This window comes from Pleurodeles waltl, chromosome 4_2, assembly GCF_031143425.1.
Source record: "Pleurodeles waltl isolate 20211129_DDA chromosome 4_2, aPleWal1.hap1.20221129, whole genome shotgun sequence".
NCBI lineage: Eukaryota > Metazoa > Chordata > Amphibia > Caudata > Salamandridae > Pleurodeles > Pleurodeles waltl.
The window spans coordinates 501,584,531-501,604,243 of record NC_090443.1 but is presented as its reverse complement, the minus strand read 5'-3'; the positions used below and the strand labels follow the sequence as shown (position 1 = coordinate 501,604,243).

Genomic DNA, 19,713 nt, shown 5'->3' with positions numbered 1-19,713 from the left:
GTGGATGGGCTACTTGACATCCATGGTTGGTTCCAATTTACTTTCAGTATTGGTTGCTGTATTGGAAATCTGATGTATTAAGATTGACTATTTAGGATTCCCACCTTATGTCTGGGATTACTTCATGTACGTCTATGAAAGATTCAATACTGGAGTTCCATTTAACCTTGTGAAAGTCACAAAAATAATGTCAGTAAAACTACAGTCTGTATCAGCCAGATTTAAGTCATTTTTAGATTTTTTAAAAAGGCAATCTAAAGTTTAGAAAAATCATAGGATTTAAAACTAATGAGTAGAAATAACATTCATGTATGTATGCAAAACACCTGTAAACAGACAAACACGCTCTCTCAAGGATCCTTCAATGACGTTTATTCCAACCAATTCAGCCCCCGCTAAGCATTTTGGCACTAAGCCTTGTACACGCATTTGGGTTGGGGAGGCTGCTGCAGAATGCCATTAAATAACACGTGAACCTATACACCCAACCAACATAGTAGAAGGACTTTTAGTACATTAAATGCACAGTAAATGTAGCAGCCATATTGGACTGGTAAAACCACAGGATGATGTGCAAAACAATTATACATTCCTACAGTACTGTTGGAACTGGCTGCTCAGTAATTTTTTACAATGATTACCCGTAATACCTAATAGGATTCCCACAACAACGTATTCTAGAATACAAAATATGATAATTGGGCAAAATAAAGCATAAAACAATATACCCCTGAGGCACCTTGCATGTATCCTGAAATAAACACATGAAATAATTATTTAAGTAACTATCTCATACCGTTGCGAAATTAAAGCCCAGGTTGGCCTGTGCAAGTAGCATAACAGTTTAATTGAAGCCCTGAGAAGCTGTGTAGGCTGTGTCCGTTCCAAGATATTATACGTGACCATATCTCTTAGAATAACATAACTTGAGCCCCAGTGAGTCAACAGCATAACAAGAAATAGTATAACCAAAAGGTACGTAATAACAAAATGTGTAAGCCTACGTTACTGTATGTCCTTCATAAAAGTCCCCCTACACACAAGAAATAATAAAAATAAGAATACGAATGAATATCACCCAAGTGCCTCCAGTGAAGGCCGAAAGAAAAGGGTAGGGTGCCCCTGCCGGGGCTTTCTCTCGTGCCCAGCATGCCAGGCGAGAGTCCCTTCCTCTCCTCCCTGAAATAAAACAAACCAGTTACACACTTCTGCAAAAAGAGTATTCAATTCAGCATAATCATTGACTGCACATTTACAGTTGCATACACTATAAAACACTCAAGTGAGCTCCAAAATGTACACCTAATCCAAGTGTATGTGTAATTCCACATCTGAGTTCAATCCCCGTGGTAGTTTGGGATTAAGTAATATGATTATTCTTGACTCCAATCTTCTTAATGATAAGGTTCTGTCCCTACCCCTGGGATCCTTCGCAATATGGTCAATACCAATATATCTCAGAACATTTCTAATAATGAAATGGGGAATTTTAAAATGTCGAGCAACTGGGTCATGATCCTCCTCATTGCTAATAGCTCTTGCATGTTCTAAAATTATTTTCCTTACAGGATGTATCATACTGCCCATGTACCACAAGCCACACGGACATTCAAGAATATACACCAGAAAAGCTGTACTGCATGTGATGAACTTGGTGATGGGTCTCTTTACCTTCTTGCCAGGGATACTGAGCTCCTTAATATTGGACAAGTGTGTGCATGCTTTGCATTTGCCACAAAACCCGTCATGGGTCTATCTAAGGTGTTTAAACTCATGTCCTGACCCCCAATGTTATTTTTGACAAATGGCCTTGGCCTTGGTGTTATAAGTGGTAATAAATCTAACACCACTGTCCTCTTTGTTGGTTTGCTTATCGTGCTGCTCCTTACAATGAAAGACAATTTCATTACGAGTGCGTGAATTTATTCTCTCACTGGCCTTGCCAAGTACCCACTTGGGATAACCACATTGGGAAAACCAGTTCAATATGATGGTCTTCTCTTGCTCAAATGTAACATCTTTACCTCAATTTCTAAGTGCCCGAACAAGCTCCTTATACCGGGTACTCCATTTCAGATGGTTGGGGGAGCTACTCTGCGTGTGCAATAAGCTATTACCCGCAGTGGGTTTATAATGCAATCTGGGCGTAATCTTACCGTTAGCAACCATTATTTCTATAACCAGCAGTACTATGTGTTCCCTATGTACATTGGCTGTAAACTGCAAATTCAAAGCGTTGTCATTGAGCTTTTCAAAAAAATTAATTCCCTCATCTTCATTCCCATGCCAGACTAGGAACAAGTCATCAAAGAGTAGCCAGAAGACCACACATCCCATATCCCTAACCAGATTGGGTGCAGTGGATACCTGCTCTTCCCACCAGTCCATGAGAAAGTTTGCATAGCTGGGAGCCAAGGTGGTACCCAATGCTGTCCCTTGTATCTGCCTATGTAATGTATCCTGCAAGAGGAAGATAATATTAGTCAAACAAAATCTTATCATTTTGTAACCTATTCCCTGGTTACCAGCAAACTCCGCTATGGCAAAGCCCTCTATGCCGGTAGCACCCAGAAGAACCTTAGGAAGTTACAGCACAATTAAAACACCTATGCCAGACTCATCCTGGACATTCCTCTGCACAATTATGTCTCCAATCACCTAAGAGACCTCCACTGGCTCCTTATTGAGAGGAGAATGAACTTCAGGCTCCTCATCCACTCCTACAAGGCCCTCTACGACCTAGGACCCACCTACCTCAACCACTGCATCACCATCAACTCCCCCACGAGACCTCTCCACTCTGCTCAACAAGCACAAGCCACCATACCCCGCATACAGAAGACCTCGGCTGGTGGGAGATCCTTCGCTGGTTGAAAATGCCTTACTCTGACGAGTTTTACCTTCATTGACTTTAAAGTATTTCTGGAGCCTCAAATGTCATACAAACTTGAATATATCAATCCTGGTGGACACCAAGTCAAATTGTCCAGTATGGCAAAATGAAAGTCCTAAATTCAGTACTTAGAGTTCTGTCTGTGTTAGCACTCTATTCAAGTGATTTATTGCTGTGTTATTACCTGCCATCCTTGTCCTTTCTGCTTTGAACCCCTACTCGTTCCCATGGGGATTGCCTCAAAATCTTTGCCTTCTTTGTTTCCTTTTCTTTTTCCTCTGCTGCCTACGCCTCTTCTTCTTGATCCTCCTTTCAATGACTGATTTTCCTTCCGCCCTTTGTTCAAAAGGTGGAATTGTTGTAAGAAAAAATCTTTCTGCTTTCTCCCTCTGAGAGGCTGGTGTCCTCCGTTTCTGATGTATCCGTGTCATTTACATCTAATTGCTTGTCTGTGATTGCTTATGAGATGACCACATTCTCATCCATCTGTCCTTTGTTTGTGTTGTAAATATGATCAAATTTCTTGTTGAAAGTTAAAATACATCCTGATTGATAGTCTGCTGCATCTCAGACAAACCTACTTTGTTCACGGAGTTTAATGTCACTTTCAAACTTGTCCAGTCTTTTTTCCATTTCAGCTATAAATTTATTTATTTGTTCCTGATCTTGTTGGGTTCCAAGCCATACTTCAATCTCCGCTGTTTCTTTCAAGGCCTTCTCCTAGTCTGACCATGCATGTTTGATTAGGATAGTCAGCATTGTTCTGGAACAATTTGTTAGATTATCCACCCATTCATCACTCATAGAGGGATCTGGATCCTCATAAGTAGGTACTATAAACATTCTTAGACCTCTCAGAACCATATTGGAGTTCAAATAGTTTTGTAGTTAGGTTATGTCCCACCATTTACTCAATTAAAGTCTTGACAACTTCTCTAATCTACTCAGTTGTCCGGGCTGCGTGCCATCGTCCTTACTTTTGCTGCTAGTGGTATTAGATATGCTAGCTTCTGAAAATAACACTTTTGTAGCCAAGGTTCTTTCGGCTACTCTTTCTGCTGCCTTCCCCTTCAAGTCCTTCTACTATGTTGCTTGGTTCTGTAGGTTAATGTTTTATTTATTGCCAATTTGTAGCACCCCCCCACCCCAATCCGTGAACAAGGCTTAGTGATGAAACACATCGCAGGGGCTGGATTTTTGGGAATAAACTTCATTGAAGGATCCTTTAATGCGCTTGAACATCTGTTTGCAGGCATTGTTTCATATATTTTAATTTGAGAGCTGCACCCCTTTACACGCGCCACTCCCACTGTGGCAGCTTGGTTCTGCACCGTTTGGTTTGCTACGAGCCATATTAGGTACTGAGCTGCCAGTGTCCCATTAGAATTTCAATCATTTGACGACTTACATAGATCAACAGAGGAGGAGCGGTGAAGTGCGCTCGATGGCCCAAACTATGGAACATGCAATGGATCTAAGGTAGACACAGTATTAGGTGGCACAAGTATATTATATGTACTTGTAGCTGCAGCTGTCCGGCAGACGCGCTGCATAACTCTGACACAGAGTAACAAAGATCTACATCGCTCATAAGACACTGAATAAAGAGCATGTGGCTCAGCAATAAGCATTGGCAACTCATTGGAGTACTAGCACACTACTGGTAACTGTAGCGAGTTGTGTGCTGGAAGCTGCAGCTGTTTAGTGGATGCGCTGCATAACTCAGATACAGAGCAACAACAGAAAATAGCGCTTGTAAGGCACACAATTGGATGCACGTATTTAGGCTAAGTAACAGGCACTGGCATCTAACTGGAGTACCAGCATAGGACCGGTACTGTAACAAGTCGGAGGGCGCACTGCACACCAGAAAAGGTTTGGGTAAGTCTCCATGTGTTCCATGGTGTATATTTAGTGTCTCTGCCCGATATATTTAAGCATTATCCCGTGAGCTGGTTCAGGGGGATATATGAGTATTAATAAGTGAGCTATTTGATCAAGAGAAGACCATTATATTGAACGAGTTTTCCCAACGTGAATGTCCCAAGTGGGTACTAGACAAGGCGAGTGATAAATTCACACTCTCATATGAAATTCTCTTTTATTGTAAGAAGCAGCTCGATAAGCAAACCAACAACGAGGACACTGGTGTGAGATTGATTACCACTTACAACGCCAAGGGTATTTGTGAAATTCTGGGCAGGAACTGGGGTCTCCTACAGTGTGATCCAGTGATTGAGGACACTGTGAGGAACAGACCCAGAATAACATATTATAAGACCAGATCACTCAGAGATCTCCTTGTCAAAAGTAATATTGGGGGTCAGGATATGAGTGTAAATATCTTAGATAAATCCATGCCTGGATTTTATATGCGTGGCAAATGCAAAGCATGCACTCACTCGTCCAATGTTAAGGAAATCAGTATCCCTGGCAAGAAGACAGAGAGACCCATCACCAAGTTCATCACATGCAGTACAGCTTTTGTGGTGTGTATTCTAGAATGCCCTGGGGGATTGTGGTACGTGAGCAGTACTATACATCATGTAAGGAAAATAATTTTAGAACATGCAAGAGCTGTTAGCAATGAGGATGATCATTGCCCAGTTGCTCGACATTTCAAAACCCACCATTTCAGTGGTAGGAATCTTCTGAGACACATTGGTATTGACCATATTGCTATGGATCCCAGGTGTGGGGACAGGACCTTGGCATTGAGAAAATTGGAGTCAGGAATAATCATATTACATAATACCAAGGTACAAGGGGGATTGAACTTGGATGAGGAATTACACCTACACTTGGATTAGGTATACATTTTGGAGGCCTTTAGTGTTTTATAATGTATATAATTGTAAATGTGTATACTCTTTTTGCAGAAGTGTGTTACCGGTTTTACTGTTTTGTTTTATTTCAGGGAGGAGAGGGAAGGGACTCTCACCTGACGTGCTTGGCACGAGAGGGGGCCCTGGCTGGGGCACTCTACCCTTTTCTTCCGGCCCTCACTGGAGTCACTTGGGTGATACTGATTTGTATATTTATTTTCATTCTTTATTATTTCTTGTGTATAGGGGGACTTTTATGATTTAAGGACATACAGTAATGTAGGCTTGCTGCTGTTTTGTTTATATCTAAAAGTTTGCCCATTTAGGCTACGTTTTATAGATACACATTTTGTTATTACATAATTTTCGGTTATACTATTTCTTGTTATGTTGTTAACTCTCTGGGGCTCAAGTTATGTTATTCTAAGAGATATGGTCACATATAATATCTTGTAACAAACATAGCCAATACGTCTTATCAGGGCTTCAATTAAACTGTTATGCTACTTGCACAGGCGCAATTGAGCTTTCATTTCGCAATGCTATAAGATATTTGCTTAAATAAATACTTTTGTTTATTTCAAGATACATGCAAGGTGCTTTAGGAGTGTCTGGTTTTATGCTTTATTGTGCACATTTATCGTGTTTTGTATTATAGAATACATTGTTCTGGGAATTCCATTAGATATTATGGATGATCATTGTCAATAATTACTGAGCAGCCAGTTCCAAAAGTACTTTAGGAATGTATAATTATTTTGCACATTATCTTGTGGTTTTACCAGTCCAATATGGCTGCCTATTTACAGTGCATTTAATGTACTACAAGTCCTTCTACTATGTTGCTTGGGTGTGTATATTCACGTGTTATTTAATGGTGTTTTGTAGCACTTCCCGGCGTGCGTGAACAAGGCTTAGTGCCAAAACGCGTTGCAGGGGCTGGATTTGTTGGAATAAACTTCATTGAAGGATCCTTGAGTGTGCCTGTTCACAGGCATATTTTTATATGTTTGGATTTGGGCGACAAAATTTCTACAGCTGGATTGGAAAACTTGAGAACATTAGTAAGCCTTAAACAAGAACCACATGGTATTCTTACCACTCTAGAAGTGGATAACTTGTCAGTAAAAGATCTTTATGACGTGGCTGCACTCAGTACTGACTGTATCCCCAAAGAGTGGCTATAGACCAAAATCACTATTCTGCCCTCAATTTTCTAGAGGGAACAAAATAGATAATTTTCAGGAGATAATGGTGGAAGAATTGACCAGAATAGCTACGATTGAAGGAGATGCACATGAACTAACAAAGAGAAGGTATAAAACTAACGTGAGTAAGGAAGATTGGGGAGCTCTGAAAGAACTGCAGAAAGATCAAAGAATAATCATCAAGCCTTCAAACAAGGAGGCAACATCGTAATAATGGATTGAGTTAAATATGTCAAGGAAGCAATGAGACAGCTCAGGGATAAGGATAATTATCAAATGTTAAGTAAAAAACTCCTACGGAGGAATATGCGAAAGCATATTAATTGAAACTGCAAGACTGGCATGAACGATGCTTGATTGATGATTATAAATATAATTGCTGGAGGAATGACCAACCTGTGACACCTGCCCAAAGTACGTAAAAATGCAAACAATGCAAACACTCCACCAGGCAGGCCAATAATTAGTGCCATGTGCTCTTTGTTGGAAAATTCCTCAAGGTTCATAGCTATCTTCCTTTTTCTATATGTACTAGTGATATTTTCATACAACAGAGACTCAGTGGATTTCTTGAATCGTATAAATAATATCCCCTGGAAGAAGGGATATCTTAAGGCTACAGTTGATGTTTCATTAAATACCTTGATTGATCACACACATGGAATAGAGGCATGCCAGTACTACTTAAGATCTCAGTCATTGACTCTCCTTGAACATACAGAGAGGGAGAATAATGAAGTCCTCAAACGTATCGTACTATGGGTACGATTTATAGATGACCTGTTCCTCAGATGAAGAAGATCTAATTAATTTCACCAAATCAGGAAAAATAACTCCCGAAAACTGAAATTCATGTATGGAATCAGTACAATGAGTATCACGTATTTAGACATCATAGTATACATCGAGGTGGAAAAGGTGTGTGCCTGCATCCACAGGAAACCTACTAGCTGCTGTAATTTATTGCATGCGAATAGTGGACACCCAGAGGCTCTAAAATGGAGCATTCCGTATGGAGAATTGCTTAGCACAAGAAGAAATCATTCAGAGAAAATAGAATTCCATTGTGAAGTAAAGGAGATGTGTGACAGATTTAAAGCTAGAGTGTACCCAGGCAGTGCCCTGGAGGATGCTCTCAGGAGGGCATCATCATGAAAGAGAGAAGAATTGTTAACTTTTGAACAGTTTGAACCAAGAGGAGTTGAGGAGACACCTTACAGATACATCATGGAATTTGATCAGTCCAATGCTCATGTGAAAAACGTTGTGCAGAGGAATTGACAAATACTGAGCCTGGATGAGACCCTTAAATCAGCATTACCATTGCAACTAAGGGTAACTTACAGTAAGACAGCCTCATTAGGAGACTACTTAGTACATAGTTTAATGTAAGATGTTCCTAATACTGATTCTAACTGGCTGTCGAACCGTCAGAGGGATTCTGGAAATGGAGATGTAAAGTATGTACCTTTGGACAGAATACAGGTGAATTTGAATCAATGACTGGAAGAAGGTTTGTGATTTAAAACAGCATCAACTCTAAAACACCGTTTGTAGTGTATGTCCTACAATGTGGCTGTGGGATAAGGTATATTCGGGGGACAGTTAATAAACCTAAATTTAGGATCTTTACAGCTCATCCGGGCTATACAAAATAAGGACATAACATATGCCATGGCCAAACATATGGGAGGACCATGGAGAAGACAAAACAGCACAGTGTTTTTTTTGGGATCCATCACATCGTTAGAGCACCAAGAGGAAGAGACCAAGAGTTAGCTGTCAGAAAGTCAGAATCCAGATGGATTATTTTGATGGGGACTGAAACCCCGTGGGGGTTGAACTCTGATGCAGAGTTACATGTTTTTTTTACAATGAAATAGTGGACATCTGCTCAGTGTATTGAATAAATGTGAAAATTTGGGATTTTGTGAAGGTGGCAATATAAGAATGAAAAGGATCCAAGGAATACTTGATATTTGATCAAGTGGGGAATAATTGGCCTATGCATGAGAGACTTGGGTTGGAAATGTCCTGCACACAATAGATACATTTATTATATATACCTTTTTTCATCATATATACTTTTTGTTTCTTTTGTGGTGGAAATCTAGGTTTTTAAGGAATATCAGGATGTAAACGAGTTATTTAAGGAAGGGGCAACAATAAAATATATATAATGTGAGATGAACTAATGATATCCGTTGCTAGTGTGAAGATTGTACTTGATATGAAAAACAGTGGCATTTATGGTTGTTATGACTAAAGTTAGAATATTGACTTTCGATTATTAGATATGACACCCTCAAGGGGGAAATGAATTGTGTACTTAACATTTAGGGAAATGTCTAATATTGTATATGATTGATCCCCTTTACAGGGCTTGAAAAATCTACTCAACCACTCGCTGTGGCTAGTCTTATTCGATCAGGTTAAGCTATTTTTAGGACTTACTCGCCCCTTCTGGTGAGTTGACAAAGAACAGGTGTTCTGTTCATTTGAAAACTGGAGGGGCAATGAAAGATGCCTTTAAATCTTGTTCTTATGTCACATTTGCTATGTATTCACAGGTCAGAAGTCAGTTTGTCTTAGAATTATTTTTCCTTGTGACTGCAGAGTTCCATGACTTTGTAAGGTGAACTGTGTGACCTGCTGTAAAAAACGAAATAGGGTGTCAGGTTTTTCCTAACACATAACATTTAATCAACTAAGTCAACTGTGCAAACATTTCAAAATACATTTCAGTAGTTCTGAGAGCCCATTTTTTTTAATTCTTTGTGATTAAAAAAATATGGTAATAGGATGAAAACAAACCAGAATACTTTACAAGTTGATGTGCAATAAAATTGAAAAAAAATGATTGTTAATACACTATATCGTAAGTTACTGGAAAGGTTTTTGGACATTTCTTGAAAATGTACTGAGTGTAGATGACAATATGCTACCACATCATAATTTAAAGTTGACTCTAAACTGTTTGCTTAAGATCATGCAATTTGAGACCCGTTTATGGGTCAAGTACATTACGGTTAGGTTGAGTAGATTATTTAAGTTACTCGACCTGCATGTCTTCTACTAATATTTTTATGATTTTGCAAGGCCAGCCTCTATGAAGTATCTCTGGATAATCAAAAGCATTATACTGACTTATAATACTGCCTTGATAGAGATTGTGTCCCTTACCTATAGAGATCGGGTGCTTTACTGTCACAGGTATATTATTGTTTGATTGTTTTTCCCCTTACACGTATTTACAAAAGATTACTGATTCTGATGTTTGAAGAAAAATAAATGAAAAAGAAAAACTAGTGATATTCCGCAAAAAGTGGTTTTGTTTTCCCATGATGCCATAAAAATGTGTGTAGAGTAACTCCTCTGTGTCAACTAAAGGGTGGGCCATATGACTCTTTTTAACTCACCTTCACTTTATGGTCAGTGGAAGGCTTGTTGCTGAAACGCATTACCATATTTTCTTAGCACTTGCACTTTTGATCACATGGATCATACTTTTGTAAGCAAAATCAGATAAATGCACACATTCTTAGCTTGAACGTACCCAGCTGTGCTGCCTTTTTCTTCAAAGCCTGTGTAGAGGAAAAACAGGCCACATAAACTGCAGCATTTAGCACTTTAAACTGACACTGTTACTTTACAAAAACGTGAACCACCAGTATCCCACCATGCACTGTCACCCATAGTTACCTCTGCTAAAGTTTATATGGAATCTTAGGAACCTCCCTAACAAACAATATCTTTGCTGGTCCTTCCACCAGGGAAGAGGGAGAGTTCAATGAAGAATACACTGAAGGCCGCCTAGAACTGTAGATAAGTAACTCCTTCCTCCTTCTCCTTTGGGCGATCTTCATTCATTGTCATAAACAGTGAATAGAAGAATAGCAAGCCCACACTTTAAAAAGATGGTAGAATGGAACAGAAAATCATGCTCTAGGTAAAGAGCTTCCTGATGGGCGCTTGAGCTGCTTGGGTGCCAGCTGTGGAACCTGAGTCGAGGCAGAAATGTCTTCTAAAGGTCTGCAGAGCTCTGCTCTAGGCATCTTTGTCAACACAACTGCAGTCACTGCTTTACTTTTGGTAAAGTTAGCTTTGATGTACAAGTTAAAGTTGCATTAGCATTTTGGTAATATAGAAAAATGCAAGAGTCTTTTCATCTACACCCTTTGAACATGGTTAAATCTGCATGAATGAGCCTTCAGTTGAAAAATATATGCTGATGTTTCCTAAGACATTTGGGGGGTGATTCCAATCTTGGCGGGCGGCAGGAGCCGCCCGCCAAGCGGGAACCGCCAGAAGACCGTACCGCGGTCAAAAGACCGCGGCGGTCATTCTGAGTTTCCCGCTGGGCTGGCGGGTGACCGCTAGAAGGCCGCCCGCCCGCCCAGCGGGAAACCCCCTTCCACGAGGATGCTGGCTCCGAATGGAGTCGGCGGAGTGGAAAGGGTGCGACGGGTGCAGTTGCACCCGTCGCGATTTTCAGTGTCTGCTATGCAGACACTGAAAATCTTTGTGGGGCCCTGTTAGGGGGCCCCTGCAATGCCCATGCCATTGGCATGGGCACTGCAGGGGCACCCAGGGGCCCCACGACACCCGTTCCCGCCAGCCAGGTTCTGGCGGTCAAAACCGCCAGAACCAGGTTGGCGGGAAGGGGGTCGGAATCCCCATGGCTGCGCTGCCTGCAGCGCCGCCATGGAGGATTCTTCAGGCCAGGGGAAAACCGGCGTTCCCCTTTTCTGACCGCGGCTTTACCGCCGCGGTCAGAATTGGCCTGGATGCACCGCCAGCCTGTTGGTGGTGCATCCGCGGTCCCCGGCCCTGGCGGTCTATGACCGCCAGGGTCGGAATCAGGCCCTTAGTTTTGTCTAGATAAAATCTTAACACTTTCCTGACATCCAGTGTATTAAGAACCCTTTATGATGGAGAAGAAGGGTTTTGAAAAAAAGGTTAGTAAGTGAATGGACAGATTAACATATGAGTCTAAGATTTGCTAGGGAAGGAAACCTGTATGAGTTCTCGTATATGGTTTTAGATAGCATAAATGTTTGCATTTTGCTAGCTCTAAAGGCTGAAATGACCACTACAATAAGGGTAGCTTTCAGGATAGGATGCTTTAATGAAGCTTAATGGATAGTTCAAAAATTGGTGCTGCGTATGCCTTGAGAGCCTGATTGGAAGAAACATTTTTGATTTATTAAAAAAGTCATTAGTTAAAAAAGCCTGAAAAAAATGATTATGTAAGATGTTTATAAACACCCTGAATGCTGCAGATGCAGGTTATTTAAAACGTCTACAGCCCTGAGCCGATGATTGAATCACATTCCTACTTGCCAGATGCTGCCATGGTGGATGGATGTCCGTGCAGTCTTGAGGTAGCATTAGATAACCATATTACGTGAGTTAAAAGAGCCAGGGTGTAAATTTCAACACTGGTGCCGGTTTGAAGTGATACCCTATCTTAGCAAAAAAAAGAAAAAATTGAAAGATGGGAATACTTCAGTTAATTTGACCATTGGTAACTACTCTGAGTTCAGCCCATCCATTTTGTTTGCTCTTTTGTGCAGTTACCTAGGGGGACCAACCATTTGGCATAGACAAGCTAAACCTGGTAGGAATCCATCAGATCCATGCCAGAGGTTCAGATAACCACTATTTATGTAAGTGGTTTCCACTTAGGTTTGTTGTATGCATGAGTAGAGGGAAGATTGTTAGTCCTTTTGGCAAAAATATGCCATTTTCAGGTTATTTCTAATAATTTTGTACTGCACTAGGATGTGTGGTATGGCTGCAGTCTTAGGAACTGCTGCCTGTGTACACTTCCCGGCTAATAAGTTTCACAGGTGTGGCAGAATAGATTGATCTATCGGTTGCTGGCTGGAGTCACTCATGCAGTGGTAAGTGCTCATTCTCGTAGTCTTCTCTACTCCAGTGCAGTTTACCTTTGCCCTGGGGGTGTGGCAGTCATCATCCACTACTGTGCTGAATCAGGCTCTTTGCTTCCAAATGACTACAGCCTGGAGTGCGGAGCCAGGGGTTTCTCTCTTTTGAGTTGCTGTGGTTGCTGGGAAGCGTCACCCCTGGCGTCACACTCCGTGCGGCAGTCTTTTAGGATCAGAGATCCTGGTTACACCAGAGTAATGGGGGAAGACTACCACTATGTCTGCATGCCTGTGTACATTTGTCTTGTGTGTGTGTGTGTATTTGTGTAAAACTGTATGTGCGAGTCTTCATGCGTGTGTATCTGTATCATGAGAGACTGCTCGTAGAAGTGCATGTGTGTATGTATCCCTGCTAAGGGTGAGCGTGTGCGGAATAACAGATTAACAGGAAGAGCCATGCCAATGGTCTTACATGGCTCTAACAGCCCCAACACGATCCAAACTATAAAACTGCTGACATACAAATCATGCAACAAACAGGCTCTTCAAAGTTCAGAAGCATATTCCTTTAAGAAACAGAAACATTTTACCAAATTGCTGCGAGTGTCATTTTTTTTATTTTTTAGAAGAGGTCGTTTTTAAAAATCAACTTAGAAACAGTCTTGCTCTCCCCTCCTCCTGCGCCCGCATGCAGACGTCATCCGTAAAACAAAAGACAAGTCAGTTATTTGCAGTGGCGGCTGGAGGCTTTAGAAAGTGATGGGGCGTAAAGGTTGCTATCCAAACCGCATCAGTTGTAGAGTTAAGCAAGCCACTGAAGTCCGTAGAAAGATGCCTGGCTCAAGCTCTACTTGAACCCCAAATGAGCCAAATCTTTAGGTGGCTTCTGCCCCTATAACCTCATGTGTAAATATTTAAAGATACAGCAGTAACCTTTGAGGTGGGTTAGAAAGAAATATCCATCTAGTGGCCGAATCGCACAGAGTGAAATAAGAAAACCTATGATCTATCCAGGCTTCCCCGTTGAACCAAATTGTGTGATCCTACGCAATTTGTTAATTTCATTTTCTTCCTTTTTTCATTATTCCATATTAAAGCACCTTAACACATAGGACTTCAAGTAGTGTGCTTTTTGTGTTTGATTTAATGGACTGTAGTGTTGCTTGATGTATTATTACCTAGGCCACATAGAGGTAACAAATAACCAGGGGTGGCTCCTCAATAAGGGCGGAGGAGGGTCGCCCCCCGCCAGCAGCGTCAGCTGCAGTCCTTTTCCACAAAAACGATAATAAACTTTGTTTATTATCATTTTTATGGAAAGGGGACAGGGCTTAGGGGGTGACGAGTGTTAAGGGGAGTGCTCACTCCCCCCTCAGAGCACATGTATGTTTGGCCGGCATCTCGGGCCAGCCAAACAGACATGCCAACAGCGCTCTCTCTAGCCCAGCAACACAGTTGCTGTGCTGGAGAGAGCATGCACAGGCTCCCAGTCTGCCTGGGAGCACCCTGGCTGGGTGCTCCCAGCCAATCCTGACACTGCTCTGAGCAGCATCAGGATTGGCGCAGGGCAGGCTGGGAGCCTGTGCTTGCAGGGAGAGAAGAGGAGAGGAGCATCGCAATGGTGAAGGCGACGGCACAGGTAAGTGGTTTATTTTTATTTTTATTTAACCCCCCTCCCCTTCAGTGTCATGCGAGCCGCGACTGTGCTCACTACTTCATTTAATTTAAAACCAAATTGAGGAAAACATGAGGATGAGTGGAGCACAGTGCCCATGTCCAATCTGCAAGAGCTAACCTCTCCCACCTTGAGACTCCCCGCTCGACTTGGCGACTTTCCTTGCCCATAGCTTTTCAAAGAAGATTGAGCTTGTGCCCCATCCCGGGCCAAAAATAGAAGGCCCAAAGGCACACATTAATAAAATGCCTAGAACGAGGCCCCACCCCACATGTGATGGAACTACAGCGGTCTATGCCTCAAGGGCGAGGGAGACTGCTGCCGCCTGGCACATGCTTAGTTAGAAGAATCGCTCAAAAGAGCCTAATTTAAAACTGAGCATCCAGGGCTTATTCTGCAGTGCTGCTTGTATATTCCAACCTCGTTTCTCTTCCCCTGAATGGTTGTGCTCCTCCCCTTTTGCCCATAAAAACCAGCGGCAACTGTGTCTTACGTCACAATATAGAACTGCTGGCCCTGGTTTTATTAAAATATGTATGGTTTTGTGAAAATGTATCTTGTTGCACTTATCTTGTCACAAATACACTTAACATGATGCGGACATCCTGTTGTTCTTTCACAGAATGAGCACTCCTGCACTTACTGTTGTTGCCCTTGCTTCAAATGATAGATTGCCAGTTTGCTGAATGTTTGTGATCATGATGCTTGAACCTTTAGAAATCTCGCTCATTGGCTGACAAAGTTGAAGTTAAAGTAGCGCCTATCTGACTCCAACTTCAATTAAGATTTTTTGCCAGGAATCATTACAACTAAAAGTGTGACTTCATTGAAAATGTGCTTGCTGCGTGTACTTTGATTCTGAGAGCACAACCCTTGATAACAAGATAGGGAGAATGAGTTAACAGCATTCAGATATTTATGGCAATGTATATTTTCTAATGCAGAGCTAATTTAAAGAAAAACCTACCTCATTGATTATCAGACAGGTGGAATGAATATGCCTCCATTTTATACTCTGAACAGAATTTGTCATTAAATACTTAACAAAACATGTGGTGTATCCTTTTATGCAGAGGCCCCATCTATAACCCCGGGAAAAGCCACTAAAGGTATGGATCTGCTTTTTTCATTGTTTTTGTTTAGGAAGTTGAGAAATAGCATATATTAAGCCATATTTGTTTTTAACCATGATGCTGGTTGGTTAAACCTCGAGGGGTGGGGGTGGATGGAGTTGATCACCTTGTGTTGTGTCTCTGAGAACCGTTAATATTAATTGCTTTAAACAGATGTGTTTACTGGTGCCACCAACGATCATAATAACAAGGATAGAAGAATTAATTGTACCATGTGGAAGATAATCTCTAAGGAAAGGAGACATACATTAATGAACCTTGTTCTCTACTACTACATGTTTGTCATCACCTTGCTTTGATAGTTAGTTATTTTTGTATATATTATTTTTAACACTACATATTTTTATTAGTTAATGTGGCACCCACTTAGTTAATTGCTTCCACCTTAAAACAGGAAGTGGTATCAACTTGTGGACTGGAAGTCTCTAGGTCAATTAAGGTGGCAAACGTTCACAGATAAATGTTCGATTTCTTGGTAGAAATCAAAATAAAGGGCAGCCTTTTACATCTATCCTTTGTTTCTGGAATGTCACACTGCACTGCATTATTTTTGTTCCGAAAGGTGGGATAGCCTACCAAATGCTGTACAGCATTAAAAAAAGTTAGAGTATGTAGATGGGAAGAGTGAAGCAACAGCTAAAACACTATTATGAAGGACAACAATACATTTTATTTGGTAAAAAGCATATGGTTTTTGTAACATAAGTTGCTCCAAAGTCAAAAGTTTGGCTTTAGAGTGAATGACCTGGCCCGAGTGCCTTCTCTCTCTTCTTTGGAAAATGAACTCCGTAAATATGGTATCACTGAAATGCTTTCATGCTGTCTCCTGTCATACCACGTCTCAGCTGTATTGTTGGTGACACTGTCAACTTATATCAAAAGTAGGGGTTAGACCTGTATGCATAGTCCTTGCTGTAAACTCAAACCCTCACAGCCAACCAGTAACCCGGCTGACTTACAGAATACAAGTACGCCTTTACTTTTCAGAAAAAAAACATTCAATTAGTATAAATGAGAAACGCAATAGAGATACCAACTATTACATAAAAATATGATCTTTAAACATAAGAAATTAAGATAAAAATTCTATTAAGAACAATCTTATTCCAGAAGGTAGTGTGGATCTCCTTCTACAAAACAGTTAGTTAGACAATGTCCTCAACATTGTGTTGTTTGAAGTCCACACAAATCAGAACGCATTTCACAATTTAAAAATATATGATCAAAATACACCTCAAAGTACTATATATCAAGCCATATTCCTTCAGGTCCACATCTAAGTACTTATCAAAGGAGATGATTATAGTGCAACAAAGAGCCACTCGTAGTTCGAGCCAACACATGTTTCACAGCATCCAGCATTTTTTCCCCAGAACGTTTGAGTGATTCTATTCTTTCGAGCTAAATTATTTCAGGATCCTAATATAACATGATGAAAATAGATGCCTCAAAATGTAGCGGAACGTGGACTCTATTTTAGCTATTTAGAACATATATTGTAAGACACAGCTTGGAAGAAGCTACAGGCTGCAACAAAACACGTGTTGGATCGATCTATGAGTAGTTCTATGTTGTGCTGCAATCATTGTATTTGATAACTCCTTGGATATGTGGTGACTTCAAGGATGCAGTTTAATCGCCATGTCGACCCGAAGAACTTTGGCTTGATCTGTAGTAGTTTGAGGTATGATCATACAGTTTAAATTTTTAAATGCATTGTGATTTGTGTCTACTTCAAGCAACGCAATGTTGAGGACATTGTCTAACTAGCAGTCTTGTAGAAGGAGATCTTCACTACCTTCTGGAAAAGGATTGTTTTAAATAAGATTTTTAACTTAATTTCTTGTGAATAAAAGATTAGGTTTTTGTGTAATATTTGTTATGGCTGGTATGGTATTTTATTCTCAGTTGTACCCATTTTTTTTTTTTTTTTTTTTAAATATGCTCCCCTTGGAAGTATTAGTGTTAAGTGTTCATGTACATGCTTACCTTTAGGAAGCTGGCTCTGGCTCTGTCTATACTGTGACAAAGTAAGGCTAAGTATGCATGGAGTCCAGTGTGTCCCCGTAGGCTTTACAGAGTATAAGGTAGATATTTGGTCGAGAAGTTAGGCTTATCAGAGGGTAGTGCTGAGCATCTGTTGGACACCATAGTCAAGAAATGAGGCACACACTCACTTCCAGGCCAGTGTTTATGTATAGAAAAATACACTTTCTTACTTTGTTTTTAGAACCAAAAGGATCTTTGTCGCAGGTAAGTACAGTTTCAAGAACGTATCACGTTCAAGTATAAAAAAAAAACACTTAGTTCGAAATTCACAGATAAAACAGTTTTCAGGTTAGTAATACTTTTGAATTTAAAGTAGACCATGCAGTTTCTCATATAAAGCAATGCATTCCTAGGGGGAGGAAAAGTAACGACACAATCCTTAAGTAAGCCACTATATCTAGGGGACGCCAAAGACATGCAGCCAGACTCACCAGAGAAACAACAAATTTAATTTTAGATGAAAACCTGTAAGAATATTCTATTAACCTTATGCTTGATGAGGTCTTACATTTTGACATTACAACCTAGCATGAATGTTAGTTATTGTGCCTGATCAATAAGAGAGCACATCCTTCACTGAAAAGTTCACTTATCTCTACTGTTAAACCTATGATACAGGGCCGCTGAACCCCATCATAAAGCTCTGTACAAAATTTTAAAATAAGCATATACATCAGAAGCTCTGAATGCTGGAAATGGAGTCAAAGATTAAATGCATTCCTCTTGTTTTCCTCCAGAACGAGTTCACTTTGATTGGCAGGACCCATTGCTATTGGAAAGTCAGCTGACTGAGGAGGAGGTGATGATCCGAGACACATTTCGCACCTACTGCCAGCAGAAACTCATGCCACGCATACTTATGGCCAATCGTAACGAAGGTACAGAGAAAACCAGAGAGCTTTGCTTATGTTGCATCACATCTAACAGATCTGAGCTGCTTACGTAATTGTGTGTTTGTAGAAGGTGTAGCTGTAGATCATATGTTTTGCATACTCCTTCCATCTAGTATTAGTTGCAGATGTTGAAAGTTGCTTTTCTTTTAAATTCAAGTTTTGATCTTGTGATAAATCAGGATTTCTCCTTGAAACTCACAATGCACCAGGGCAACATTCCACCTCAGATTGTGTTTTTTTTTTCTCGTCATCAGATTCAGATACACTTCTTTAGCTCCCGGGCTGTCAAATTCAGTCAATAGGCATTCAGTTCTAGGGAGCAAAAGCTACACAGCATCAAAAGAACCACTACAATTGATGATGCTTCTTCTGGGATCAAAGGGTTTCTCTTGCTGTCAGATCATATGAGATTAGGCCATGGATGGGTGGATTATGGAGAATATGCTCATTCAATTTTGCACCTAGTGTAACTGTAAGTTCATATGGTCGGACCATTACTGGGTTTGCAATTTGTTTACCTTGGTACCACGAAGAATTGGCCTTTTTGGCCTGTCATGCTTTCAACAATTAAAATACTGCTACCTACAGTTGTGGATGTCTTTAAGTGCATTATAGGATGTAGTGTCAGTATCCTTCTGGCCTGGCACCAGCCTTTATAGCATTGAGCGGACCTATTCAGAAGGAGGCTTAAGAGGTCCAGGCTTAAGAGGTCCAGAATTTGGGGGGAAGAGGTTCCAACCAGAACACAGTCTGAAACCCCTCTCCTCTGAGGACAATGAGGAACAATATACTTTGGTGACTCAGTACAAACCTGCATCCAGGACACATCCAGGACATAGATTGCACAGAAGAAACTGATAATCACCCACCATACTCGGGGACTCAGTCTGAACAAAAGTCTTGGGTCCACCCTCAGCACACCTCTTGAGGGAGTCAGACTGTGAGCCAAGAGACAATGTCAGAGAGGCCTCAATATTTGACTCCAGTCATTGCCCACAAACCAAATCGGCATTGAGAACACGTTACGACTCTGCTGGCCTCGAGTCACGCATACACCTTGAGCCCATTTCAGCATTTGTTCTCGAAGGCTTCTTGGCCACGAGGCATTGAAGTCAATTCAAAAGCCAGGAAAAAAAGGGATTTTGA

At 40.9% G+C, this 19,713-nt stretch overlaps 1 protein-coding gene across 4 annotated transcripts in view; it reads left to right on the top strand.

Moving 5' to 3' along the window:
• GCDH (glutaryl-CoA dehydrogenase) overlaps window positions 1-19,713 on the top strand; it is a 183,147-nt gene that overhangs the window by 52,230 nt on the left and 111,204 nt on the right. For 2 of the 4 annotated variants that reach the window (XM_069231968.1, XM_069231969.1), the window contains exons 3-5: window positions 5,811-5,912; window positions 15,566-15,601; window positions 18,412-18,552. In XM_069231968.1, coding sequence (XP_069088069.1) covers window positions 5,811-5,912; window positions 15,566-15,601; window positions 18,412-18,552 — 279 coding nt within the window. The remainder of the gene's footprint in view (window positions 1-5,810; window positions 5,913-15,565; window positions 15,602-18,411; window positions 18,553-19,713) is intronic. The other 2 variants (XM_069231970.1, XM_069231971.1) reach the window with 1 other exon arrangement.